This window comes from Ahaetulla prasina, chromosome 3, assembly GCF_028640845.1.
Source record: "Ahaetulla prasina isolate Xishuangbanna chromosome 3, ASM2864084v1, whole genome shotgun sequence".
In the NCBI taxonomy this organism is placed as follows: domain Eukaryota; kingdom Metazoa; phylum Chordata; class Lepidosauria; order Squamata; family Colubridae; genus Ahaetulla; species Ahaetulla prasina.
The window spans coordinates 59,237,584-59,251,624 of record NC_080541.1 but is presented as its reverse complement, the minus strand read 5'-3'; the positions used below and the strand labels follow the sequence as shown (position 1 = coordinate 59,251,624).

The following is a 14,041-nucleotide window of genomic DNA, read 5'->3' as shown; positions in this document are numbered from 1 at the left end:
CCTTCACTTAGACTGAGGCGGGAGTGGAGATTTTACAGTATCCTTCCCCTGCCAAGCCCACCAAGCCATGCCATGCCCAACAAACTATACCCACAGAACCTGTCGTAAAAAAAATTGAAACCCACCACTGATGTACATATATTAACACACACATACACATGCATATGTAGAGATAGAAAGAGGGGAGGAGGGACAGAGGAGAGTCATTTTAAAGTCTCTTATTTGTTGAGGGTATTATCTGACTTTACAGTTCCTGAATCTAGTCCAGCCAGTTACTCTGTTCTCCGTCAGCCACATATATTTGTTTACATTATTAAGGTAATTTTAATTAAGAATGTAATTATGAACAGAATAAGAACATATGTTCTGATATTTGTATGCACCAGGTAAATTTCTGTTAATGTAAAAAAAAAATCACAGGTTTATTCAGTTTAGTATTTTGCTATTTAGAATATTCAGAATATTGGACAATTCAGAGTATTCAGGATAGATATTTATATTTAAAAACTTTATATATTTAGTCCAAGTAATTTAGTGCAGTCATTTTCAACAACTTCCTTTTTATCACATAATATAAGCAATAATATATACAAGATTAACGAAGTATTCTTATACTGCAAAATAATATGCAGTTGAAAAGTGAGGAAACTAAGTTTGTTGCTGGAAATAGGAGAAAAATGTAGCAATTTTTTTAAAAAAACCTATTAAGCGTTGGCTTTTTCCCCCTGTACACGTATACTAATTGTTAATATGCTAAGCTAAATAATCCTTGAGAACCCATTGCTTTAGTTCAGTTGTTAATTGAGGTAAAATTTGGTTCCATTTAAATTTAATATAACAAGTGTGTGCTGATCTACATTTTCCATGACACAAGCTGTTGAAAGGCAACACCTTTGAATGTGAAGAGGATAGAAGAAATATTTTTTTGTTGTGCCTTTCATTAGACGAGCTAAATATAATAATTTGGAGTCTGATCCAGCTAGATGTCACAGCTGTTTATCAAAAGAAACCATGCTGATCATAGAACAGTACTGCAAATTACATTTTTTGTCATAAACTAAAATCATGGGTTACAGTATAATCACATATTAATACTGTACAAGTAAATTGTAAACTAAAGTTTAAGAATTTGGGGCATAAAAATTAATATAATCAGGTATACAATCTATAATCAGACTTGAAATCCTGGGTTTAGAAAATTTAGAACTCTGCCGCATTCGACATGACCTGAGTTTAACTCATAGCATCATCTGTTACAACGTCCTTCCTGTTGAAGACTACTTCAGCTTCAATCACAACAATACCCGAGCACACAATAGATTTAAGCTTAATGTGAACCACTCCAAACTTGATTGCCGAAAATATGACTTCAGTAACAGAATTGTTAATGCCTGGAATGCACTACCAGACTCTGTTGTCTCTTCCCAAAATCCCCAAAGCTTTAACCAAAAACTATCTATCATTGACTTCACCTCATTCCTAAGAGGTCTGCAAGGGGCATGCATAAGAGCACTAACATGCCTACCGTTCCTGTCCTAATGTTCCCTTTGATTGTATCTAATTTCATATAGTTATTACATACTTACGATTATATTTATGCTTATATATTGTATAGTTATTTCATGCTTATGCTTATAAGCATATGCTTATGCTGTTGTGACAAATAAATAAATAAAATAAATAAAATATAAGGTAATTAAACATTTAGAATAGTAAAATTATTGATCTAAAATATATTGGTCCATTTTAATGCTAAATTCCATAGAAAAAATGTCTTTAGTATTATTATATCTAGAGAAAATGTAATGAATAAGTAAGAATAATACATTAAGAGGGATTTTGGTTTCAAAATTAAAAGTCCATTACAGCCTTGATTCCTCCCAGATCCGAGCCTCAGTTCTTCCAAGGTGTAAGGGATTGCCTTCCCTTCAATTCTCTCCAACTGCTTATACCCTCTCATCTCTTTTTGCCACCTTGCACCTTCCGTTGGCTGCAGAACCATGTGGTCTGGGCAGGGGTGAAATGCTACCAGATTGGACCGGATCACGCGATCCGGTAGCGATCGTTGCCGATAGTTTGGCAATCCGGTAGCGATGGTGAAGCGAAGCTCCGCCCATCCACCGGGTGTCATTACTTCCTGGTTTTACCCAGAAAGTAATGTGCTTTTTACATTCTGCGCATGCGCAGAAGGTCTGCGCGCACATGTGACATGTGCGTGGACTTCCAAGTCGGTAAGGAAAATAAGTAGATTTCACCCCTGGTCCTGGGGCTGCTTGCCATGGTGAGACTTAGGAGCTTCTTGGTGCAATATGACTCTGTGGCTCCAAGAAACCTCTGAGTTGCAATACAACCAAAAGCTACTTCCACCTCTGAAAGTCTTAGCTGCCACAACCTGGTCCAGCAACACAGTGCAAACTCTAGTCCGCCCAGCAGTGTGACACAAAGCTACAATTGCTCCAGGAAGCTCTGGCTGCCCCAGCAGTATGCCCAAGCCACAATCATCCTAGTCAGCCTCAACGGCCCCAGCCGACTAGCAGCCACAGTAGTCCCCTCTACCCTATATCTTGAGACTTCTGCCACCTTGGGCTCCACCACCTCAGCTCACTCTTGCTCCTAGTGCTGATGAAATGTGTATGCGCTGGCCGTTCATTCTGGCTAGCTGAAGCCATCTTTCCCTGGTCTCACAATGAAATTGCTGAGCACGACCTTGGCAAGAATGTGTCATGCAGCCCACAGCTGCCTTACCAAGGGCCAGACTGGGCATGCTTGGTCAGCAGTAGGAGCAATAAGAAAGCAAAGATCAGCTAGGGAAGCAGGGGCCATGGAGTGCAAGGCACTGTAGATGGGGGTAGAGATATGCAGGTGGAGGAGCTGTAGCACCCCTTGCGTCACAAGCGTGGATGAGTTGCCAAGAACTCAAATTCTGACACATGACTGCAAGTACACAGCAGTGGTCATAACTTCAAGGACAAATCATAAGTAACTTCGAATGGTCCCTGAACAAATAATACAGAAACACAAACCAAGATCAGATTTTTTGAAAGAGTTTTGTGAAAGAGAATGCAGTGAGGTACATAATTGAATACTCGTTAATTAAGACTTTAAAGTTCAATAGTACTATCGATAAATGCTTTGTATTCCATGCTGATGGAAATATTTGCTGCCATCTTCTGGATATTTTTTTTTCCTCAAATGCTTTTCAAAACTAAAGAAAAATTCAGCGGTCTTACTGAAGTTTGCCATGCCTATGTTATTATTACTAAGTATTCCTTTTCATAAATATATACAAATGATATGTAATATGAAATCAGATGCGTAAAAATTTTGCACTTTATGAGTCATTTCTTTCTACACTGCAATATTCCAGTTAGATATTATCAATTGGTTTATAGGTGAACAAGTAGTTTGTTTTAGTCTCATTCTTCAGTTTTTGCTAAACCTATTTTTTATGAAATTAATATTTTTCCATTTCTTCTTCATGTTTGATGTGTTTATCATGAATCCATTTTTATTTCATAGGTATAAAAACAATGTTCCCATCAATATCCATACTCATCCTGGTAAATATGCAATTGAAAGTCGGTATGGGATGCACTCTTTGGAAATTAACAAGTAAGGAAATAGTATATAGTTTTTGTAATCTTTTTCCTTTTTCTTTAGAATTACAGTATATGATAATTCCCTATAGTGTATGAGTATGTATTTTGAAGATGGTGCTAGTAATATCATACTGGAAGAATCTATTGAAATAGGAACTACTGGTTCTTATTTTAAAACTACTGGTTTTTATTTTATTGGGCATCAAACTATTTTATGAAAAGTTATACATATTCTGAATAACTTATATTCTTATATTCTTGCAAAAATATAAGATATCCTGAGGCTGATTTGATATTTTGTATGCTCTTCTTGATCAATTTCTACCAGTGGTGTATTAAGATTACCTATCTAGCATAATTAGCATTAATTAATATGTTAATGTTTATATTTGATATATACTTATATAACTTACTGAATTCTAGGCATATAAGAAATTCTAGGTAATTTATAATGGTTTAAATTCATAATTAAAATAAAAGTTTCTTTTGCAAATCTTATCCTTACACAGAACCTTTAAATCTCTCAATATAATCTGGGTCTTGAACAGCACCAAAATATTTTTATATCTTTTCCACCTAAGACCATGTGTCATAAATGGCTCCAATTTGATTTAAGTAGAATTCTGCAATTTCTTATTGAACCAAGTACAAAAACTCATGGTTAACCAGCAAATATGCCTGTTGAGTTTCACAAATTTTAATTTCCCATGACTGCAGGGCACACAAGGAAATCTGCTGGCCCTGCTCAAGCTTCATATTTTGGGATGCTGTTGCTAGAAGAACAAAACGTGTATATGTTTATGGGATGTGTAACCCTGGAAAATATGGGAGGAAGAGCTGGATGATTGAAAGCTATCTTGGCCTACTGGGACGATAACAATTTATGAAAGCTACCAGTATATCTGTGCTTTGAATCCCCTAAAAAGATTTTGTGATTATTTTATTATATTGCATGTAATTGGTTTTTTTAAACAACAACAACAACAACATGTTAGCATTAGGAGAATGGTGTAGTAATGAGAAGCTTGACAACTGGACATGTTATAGCAAACTATGGCAGACAGCCTTAAAACCAATTTAATGTACTTTTATTTAGAAATTAAACTAGATTAATTTATCGTAGGAAGGGAATATATAATAGCTCAATCATTTACTGATTTGACCTTATATAGAATAAAAAGTACTAATTAAATTACAAATTAAATAATTTGTATCTTTTTTATTGACTAAGTATGCCAACAAAGCAAAAAGTTTATAAAATTAACTTTCAAGTCTAATACTTAGTGGAAAATACAAAATGTATCCAGACAGGTTTGGTTGTACTAGTTATGTTCCTTATAATATTTTATTGCCTAGTATGTGTTATGGTAATAATAAATTATATAATATAGTATTTTTATTATTCCATATTCTTAGATACCTTTTACAGTAGGAAATACCTCTTGATATTAATACAGATTTTACATTTTTGCATGTGTCCAGTTCTCAAATGCTAATATAAACTTATATTATGTAAAAATAAGTAGTGAAAGCATTTTTTGAAACATTGGGCTGTTTTGGGGGATGAGATTTTCAGAGATTTTATTGTCTTTTTCTCTATATTTATCTTTCCCGGTGCTCCAAAAAATTAAGAATATACGGAATATCAATTATTTTAATATAGAAAAGATTTAAACTAAAATTTCTGCATTTAGGTAATACAGTAAATGAAAACGTGTGCATTACTGATGGAGTGGACAACACAATGTAGAAAGATAAGTTATATAGCCTATGAATCTAAATCTATTTCCTAAAAGGAGATACATGACATTTCATTTTAGGAAATAAATGTATACTTATAGGGCATTTTACTGTGGAAGTAACCCTTTTCATAATTTTGGGCAGTATGAATTAAGGGCAAAGGAGACCAGGTTAATATAATGCCTTCTTTTCCTTACTCCCCTTCCTTTTTTTCTATACCTTGTATATTAAGCATAATTAGATATTTCCTGGTTTTCAGCAAACAGTTAACATATTAGGCTTTTGATCCGATGCCCCTAGGCTGATACTTACTCAGGCTTTAGCCTAGATCTGGCTCTGCTTGTCAATGCAGATATTATCTCCCAGAGAATGGAGGATGATAGGATTTAGCATGGGAATCAACTAACATGTCTTCATTCTCTGTTATGGTAATTTCAAGGGAAGACTGAATGCCTGAACTAGCTATTGTCTGTCAATAGAAAAAATGGAAAAGGGAAAGCATTTCTTGAAGGATGTGAAGGGTCAGAATTAAAGATTGAAAAATGGCTATCAGTGGAAGAAGCTAGAAAGAAAATGATAGTGTTATTGTAATGGAAATCTATCTAGATTCTAGATTATGTATTGGTTGCTTGCCCAAACAGCAAGCAGAATCTGTGTGATTTAAGTTGCTGTTCCAAAGCTTGAAAGATTTGTCATTAAATGCCAGGTAGTCGATAAGAGAAACATGTAATCCAGGATCTGATTATCTTATCAATATAACATTGTCTGATCAATGCAGGTAACATAGGATGATAAATGTAGTTGAATTTAGTCTGTTCAGTAACAGGTCTGACTTTAGCGATATGAAGGCAGGCTGGTGTGGGATCACTGGTTAATGCTCCCTGCCAGTTGCTTTATCTTCATGATTACCCTATGTAAGGTATTTTATAACTGCAGTTAAACTCAAAACTCATTAGCAAAGTATTTTTGGTGTCCCAAGTAATGTCTGGATATAGCACAATGTAGATTTTTAACAGGGTACAACTTTATGAATGAACATCAGATTTTGATTGATATGTTCCATTAACTCCTGTACAATGTTATTACAGTATAAGAAATTGATGAAAGATCATTAAGAAGTAATGTTTCCTTGCTGAGATATTGTTTTAACTGAAACTATTATTTACAGATTAACTGTTTTCCAGATAATTGTGTTGGCATATGATACATAGTTCCCCTTCTATATCTAAAATTTCAACTAAATATCCACATATAATGCTAGAATGTATTCATACAATAAAATAAAATAATAGTTTGAAAACACATCACCATTATCTGTCAGCAATTTCTATAACAACATTATTAGCAAATGAGTCTGTTAAGTTACATTTCTTTTTGCTGTTATCTTCATGATGGATTCTAATCCTACTCTGAAAGCCATTAGAAAATTATTATTTTCTAATAATTTTAATAATTAAAAAATAAATAATTTTCTTATTCTCTTCTAATTCTATTCTATTAACTAGAATATAGTTTTAAGCACGTAATAAATACTAACAGTAAGGCTAAAGATGACTTTCAGACAAAAAATGCCTCTGTTTACATTCTTAAAACAAATAGTTCTTTATCAGACCCTGGGCTTTATCTGATTCATATTTTTTTTCATTCAAACACTCTTCCATTAATTTAATTCTATGTACAACTGGAATTCATTGCCCATAACTTTTTTCTTTTGGTGGAAAGATAAGATTTCACTTTTTAGAAAACTGCAATGCAAACTGCTTATTCTTTTTTTAAAAAACGGCCCTAGTAGAATCATCTATAATACGTTGATGTGTACAAAATGAAATTTAACATCTTCTGTATTATTTCTACAAGTATTAACTTGAACCTAAAGTACTGCAGCTTCTCTCAATTACAGAAATCCAGGAGACCCAAACAGAATGATGTGCTACCTAGTAGAAGGGCTAAAAGTCATGGAAGATGGAAAGTAATAAATCCACACCTATCATTCATCATATAGATGGAAGCAACTTCCACTTGTGTGTGTCAATCTGACTTAAGATATTTTTCTGCATGTTGTGCCGGATAATATCTTGGATAATATCAGCATTCAGACAAGTTATTTTGGCACATGAAACAAAACATATCACAATTTCTTCACCTAATATCTAGCAATAAAATATATATTAGAAACAAATTAAATGACTAACGGTTTGCTGTGTTTTCATGATGCATAGAACTTGCTGCTAGGATACCACTTTATTCTGCAAATGGTTCGGCTGATGTTATCCTGACTAGAATTCAAGCCACTTTGATGATTGATACCTTGGCTCATTGCTTGCCCATAAAGTGTGAGAAAACCACACAGCCTGTCATAAAGATTCACTTCCTACACATCATCTCAAGTGATGTACAAAATACCAGCTGAAGTGAATTAACATTCATCTTCCATGAATTCTAGCTTAGTCCTATGACCATGCTTAGGCTGACATCCTAAATAGAGCTAATCAGATTTAGGGTCTTAATACAATCAAAATGTTATTAAGAATTGAGATTACAGTTTAAGTGCATAGGATATAAGATCCTGGTGCTATGTAGCACATTATCCTATTTCTTCATTGGCAAAAGACAATCCTTTTGTATATATTGAGTCAAATTGTTCCATGAAGAAAAAGGAGTCCATAAGAAACTGCTTTTGTGGAGAGTTTTGTTCCCAAGAGGAAATATTGAGAACCTGAGGTAAGGTTGAAAAAACAAAACAAAAACCAAACCAAACTCCCAAATCCTTTAACAGTTGCTTCTTTCATTTTTCCTTGTTGTTGAACCCTTCAATAATGTCTAATATTTCCCTTTTCCCCATCTAACTACATTGCGTATTCCTATCCCCATCCTGCTCCTCATTCATTCAAACGATTCTATCTGACATCTATCCTTTACTAAACAGTTTTTTTAAAATACTGTGCAAGAGCTGAATTCAACAAAGAAATTAAATTATTGTCTAATGGTAAAACATCATACTGGTAAAATATGGGTGAATTTGGTAAAATAAAAGCTATTTGTTTTCATGCTTTAAGAATCAGAATGCTCTTGAGTTGTAGGAAAATGTTCATATATAGTGTAACATTTTATGATTGTTTGCCTCTCAAAGTCACTAAGAATGATGGCTATAGAGATTGCATCAATAAATAAACATTAAGTAAAAGTGAAAAGTCAAATTAGCTATTGGCATTAACATATTAGATAAATCTTAGTAAATAGTGCAATGAAGGTGAAATAATATTGAAAAATAGGGTAAATTTGGAAACCGGAGATATTGGACAACGCGGTAAAAGAACAACAAGCTCCTTTAATTATTATTTTTTTTAAATGCCCCTGCTACATTACATCTGCTTTTAAAATCATCATGAAACTTACTCATACTCACCTGCTCTGAATTCTACCATGCAATGTAACCTTTTTCTCTTATGCTAACATTTTAGGCTAATTATAATAAGTTTTTTAATTCGTATTTTAAATGGTATATTGTGGTGTTCTGTATTTTATTGTTGCCTGTACACCGCCCTGAGTCCTTCGGGAGAAGGGCGGTATAAAAATCAAATAAATAAAAAATATATAATAAATTTTCATCTAGTTGAATGAGCAATTTTGGAGGGCAGGAAACATGATAAATAAATCTGAATAAAATTTGCCTAAGTAAGATAGAGGAAAGGCCCCTTCCACACAGTGACTGGCTTTGCTCTTACCATTCCATGAAGATTCCCACTTTCCTTTCCTTTGGACAGCTGGTAGTCCTGGGTGACCAGCTGGGATGCCTAAAATGGTAGCTTGCTGGTGCCTTGTTCCTTTGTTTTTCTTCATTCCCTATTTGCTTTTCCAAGGAAAACAAATAAACACACACACACAAAATCTGTGACTTTGTAGGGTCATAGCAAGATAGCCCCTCTAGGTTCATAAACTAATGCAGAATGGTGCCATGCAACCATGGCAGCTTCAATTCAGGAGACAAGAAACCAAAAGGAAGAAAAAGACAGTAATTTCCACTAATGGGAAAATGCTCATTCAGCTTTTATGAAGAAAGACTATTGTCTGTCTTCACAGCATTGAAGACAGGAACAGGAGTTGACCAATTAATTTCTGAAGCTGCAAAGCCCATTGGAAGACTCATGTACAAGGGGAACATGCCAAAATGATAACAATCTAAAATCAGCACAGCCATCATGTGTGGAAGGGACCAGTTTTAAAAATTATTGCAAAATATAAGAGCATCGTTCTTTTTTATGACATTAACATTATTCCTAAATCCTTCATTCCCCACAGATGTGATTTTGATGACACGGCTCAGTATCGTGCTTCTGCCATGAATGTCAAAGGAGAACTTTCAGCTTATGCTTCTGTAGTAGTAAAAAGTAGGTTTGTTCAAATATTCATTCCTTAGCAAATGTTTTTGTACCACTTGCTAAAATTTTGTTTTGCGGCCTACAGATAAATGACAGTAGAAATGTTGTTTTGCTTTATTTTTATTTTTTATTTTTTTACTATAGGATATATAAAAGGAGAGTTTGATGAAAGTTTTTTCCATGCTGGAACTGTCACACTACCCCTAAGCCGTAAGTTGTTGATAAACTTCATTATGAGGAAAACTATAGTAGATCATTCAGAAATGTATTAGTATAATTTTTAATGTTCCGTATAGTGTTTTGAGAAGATTATTTAAAGAAATATACTCTTTTTGGAAATATTAATATTTTATAATGATTTATCTTATACTGCAATATCAGATGCAGTTGGAGGCAAAGAATATTGCTTAGTTCTGCCTATTGCCTTTGATAATATATGTGATAGAATGTTATTTTAAGATACTAAGCACTTTATCTTATTAAGATAAGTATCATAGATATTAACTTATAAGAAAGTATCTGGTGAAAAGCCACATCATGCTGATACCGTGCAATTCTAATGTTAGTTTTTTTCTGTTGTCCATGGTCTATAATTAGATCATTATTTTAGGGGATCACAGCATCACCATGTTTGAGATATCCCCCTCCCCATTTAAAGGGTTAGATTTCTAAAAGTTGGAGCCTGCAAATTCCAGTTGACCACTAGATGTTAGTAAAGATGTACAAAACCCTCTAATATCCATACAGTATTCTTTGCTGCCCAGATCTGGCAATCCTGATGAATTCACTGCTTTATCTAGTTTTCATTAGTCCATTACTTTAAATGCCCTTTATAAGAATTATTTTGTCATTTGGTGAATAAAATGTAGATCGACACAGGGAATAATAATTTACTATCATTAGGATTCTAGAGTATATTTGTTATTGTGGAAATTAGTTTTCCTCATTTAGCATAATAGAAAGAAAAATGCCCAAGGCAACAAGTAACAAATGCAGTCTTTTGAAGTCATAGAATCTATTTGGCCAGTATTGCTTTCCGAAAGATTATCTGGTTCCATAAAGTTATTGTTCAGGTGATTTCAGACTAAAGATACAACAGAAGAAACAGGATCTCTCACTGGTTAATGTTCTAACCAAAGGGCTATTTGTCTGAATTTGTCAGGACTATTCTTAAACTAATAACATGCAGCTTGAATGAACTGAGTGCCAAACTCATTTTTAGCATAGTTATATAACTCAGGCTTGTAATATCCAGCCTACAGAAAAGTGATATCCACTTTTATGTTAAATCATGATCAAAAGATAAAAAGAAATCAACTTAATTTATAGAACAAAGAAATATCCCTTAAGCATCACTTAAATAATATAATGAAGAGAATGGTGAAGAGAATTTGAGGCATATCTTTTTAACTGGGAACTTTGATCTTATAATAAAGAAAACTGTCCAACTTTGATTTATATTATATACTTCCCAGATTGGTATGCATCTCTTTAAAATTGCTTCCACTGTTGGGGATCTGAAAATTTATCTTTTCAGAAGAAGAAAAGAGAGCTTACAATCCGACTTTAAATAACCCAGCTTTAACAAAGGAATAAGCATAGTTTTTCTTCTTACAGTTGGCCTTGGTGTTAGTCCATATGGCTATGCTTCCAGGTTTGAAATACATTTTGTGGATGCATTTGATGTTTCTTTTGGAAGAGAAGGTGAGACAATGAGTCTGGGCTGCACGGTTGTCATTCATCCTGATATTAAGCGTTTTCACCCAGAAATCCAGTGGTACAGGAATGGTAAGCATGCACTAAAAGATAAACTTCTTCTTTGTTTCAGTTAGATGATGTCTGCCTAGGATATTTCTATATAATTGAAGTTGTAGGGGGAAAAGTGGATCATGCAATAGAAAGCAAGTTGTGGCAAGAGGTAGTCCTTGGGTTACGATGCCAATTGGGATTGGGATTGCTGTCGCTAAGCGATGAAGTTGTGACCACACCCCTTAGCAATACCAGTCCTGGCAGCTCCTTTTGCCCTCATAGCTCCAGAACTTGTGGGTTGTTAAGTGAGATGACGCAGGAGTCCCGCATAAGGAGCATGGGGGTACCATGGAAGGAAGCCTGGAGAAGCCTTGGGATGGCTGAGACACATGTGAGTCAGAGGAAGCCATGAGAGGGCTGGTGCAGGTGCATACAGCAGGGTAGGTGTGCTGCAGGTAGGAGAAAAAACTGGAGCAAAAACTCTTGACGTTCCCTGCTGGCTTCCTCACTGACTTTGCTTGTGGGAAAATGGCAGAGAAGATTACAAATGACAATCATGTGACCATAACTTCCTGCAACATCATAATCATGAGCCATGCATCTGAGCACCCAGATTGTAATCACATGACTACAGAGGTACTGTGATGGCCAGAATTTCAAGGACTGGCTGTACATTTATTTTTTTTCAGCACCTCTGTAATTTTGAATGGTCACTAAACAAGTGGACATAAACTGAAAGCTACCTATACTAATATTACTTTTATTCTCAGACTGTGGCTAAATTACATACTACAATAAGCCAGGATATTTAACTATTATTTGCTTATAAGCTATCATAGCACAATAAACTCTTAAAACTATTAATTATTCAGATTAAGAAATATTTTTCTTCATTAAAGACTGTAATAAATTGTTTGCACTGTATAACAGAAAAAGCTACCTATATCATGTTAGCTAGTTAGTGAAAGCCTCGTCTGTCTTCTTGTTGAAACTGAGGACTGGCCACATTGTTAGACAGAGTGGGAGAGTAGCCTTTCAATAGGCAGATACTTAAAATATAGAATGGTTAGCGTTATATACACCTTAAAATTTATCCTGACTCTTTGAGCTTCACTGTGTTCATGGGTGCATTTGAAGATACTTTTCTGACTTGAAATAAGATTAACAGCCAATCGATTTCAATAAGTTGAGTTAAACTGGAAATAGCTTTTCTTTGCCTTGAGGATGAAAACATTTTGGGAAGGTTCTGAAATCAATATGAATACTTGGGAGTGAAACTCATTTCCTAAGGCCAACCCACAATTATTAAACCAGTTGACACTCATGTATGAAGATGATGTGCATTTTTGATATCACATATGAGGAGATGATAGATTATTTTCATTCTCCTAAGCCAACGCATTATTGATTGAACTTTTATATTGATTGAAATATAACATGTAAGGTTGGAAAGAAAAAGTTTTGAAAAAGGTGACTTCAATGAGTTAAACTCAGACAAATGTATCATTGTGAAAGGACTATTAGATATTTCCTTGGTAAAGGACGTTTATTTAAACATGAACAATTCCATTTGTGAGTAGTATCCATTTGTGAGTGGTATCTGTCAGAGGTGGTATTCAGCAGGTTCTGACCAATTCTGGAGAACTGGTAGCCGAAATTTTGAGTAGTTTGGAGAACCGGTAAATACCACCTTTGACTGGCCCCACCCTCATCTATACTCTGCCTCCCAAATCCCAGGGAGGAAATGGGGATTTTGCAGTAACCTTCCCCTGGAGTGGGGTGGGAATGGAGATTTTACAGTACCCTTCCCCTGTCATGCCCACCAAGCCAGGCCACACCCACCAAGCCACACCCACAGAACCGGTAGTAAAAAAATTTGAATCCCACCACTGGTATCTGTTCAGGGTATATATATATTTTTAATTTTTAGGAGTTTTGATTTCTCCATCAAAATGGGTTCAGATGCATTGGAGTGGCGAAAGAGCCTCATTGACCTTGACTCATGCGAATAAAGAAGATGAAGGCCTTTATACCCTTCGTGTGATAATGGGAGACTATTATGAGGAGTACAGTGCTTATGTTTTTGTTCGAGGTAAGACATATCATAGTAATTATAAAGTAAAGACAGTGATGCACGTGGCGCCAATGACAGTAAGATTTCAGTGTTATACTGTCTTCTCTAATATAGACACATTTTATATGATTATGATTTATAGGTCTAATTACCATTAATTATAATTATACTTTTAATTATCATTAAAGTATCATTTAATATGGGAGTTTCCTTCCTTACAATAAATACTTGTGCCAATCAAAATGTTGCCAAGAGAACTTCTTAAAGATATATTATGTCAAAGGTGGGCAACCTGATTCTTGCATCCCTTGTAAATATAGTCCTCGATCCCAAATTTCTGAAGGGAACCAAATTGTTTACCTTTGTCTTGTGTCATATCCAGCTTAATCCTGTACATTTTTCTTTTAGGCTTTATTAGAGCCAAAATTCAGCCAATGTGATATAGTGTTTAATAGTGTTTAAGGTGTTAGATTATGATTGTAAAGACCTATATTCATGTT

General features: G+C 34.6%; 1 protein-coding gene across 1 annotated transcript in view; it reads left to right on the top strand.

Moving 5' to 3' along the window:
* MYOM1 (myomesin 1) overlaps positions 1-14,041 on the top strand; it is a 90,824-nt gene that overhangs the window by 24,710 nt on the left and 52,073 nt on the right. Inside the window, exons 6-10 of the mRNA XM_058176286.1 lie at positions 3,520-3,612; positions 9,639-9,727; positions 9,863-9,928; positions 11,336-11,506; positions 13,398-13,559. Of these exons, the coding sequence (XP_058032269.1) occupies positions 3,520-3,612; positions 9,639-9,727; positions 9,863-9,928; positions 11,336-11,506; positions 13,398-13,559 (581 nt within the window). The remainder of the gene's footprint in view (positions 1-3,519; positions 3,613-9,638; positions 9,728-9,862; positions 9,929-11,335; positions 11,507-13,397; positions 13,560-14,041) is intronic.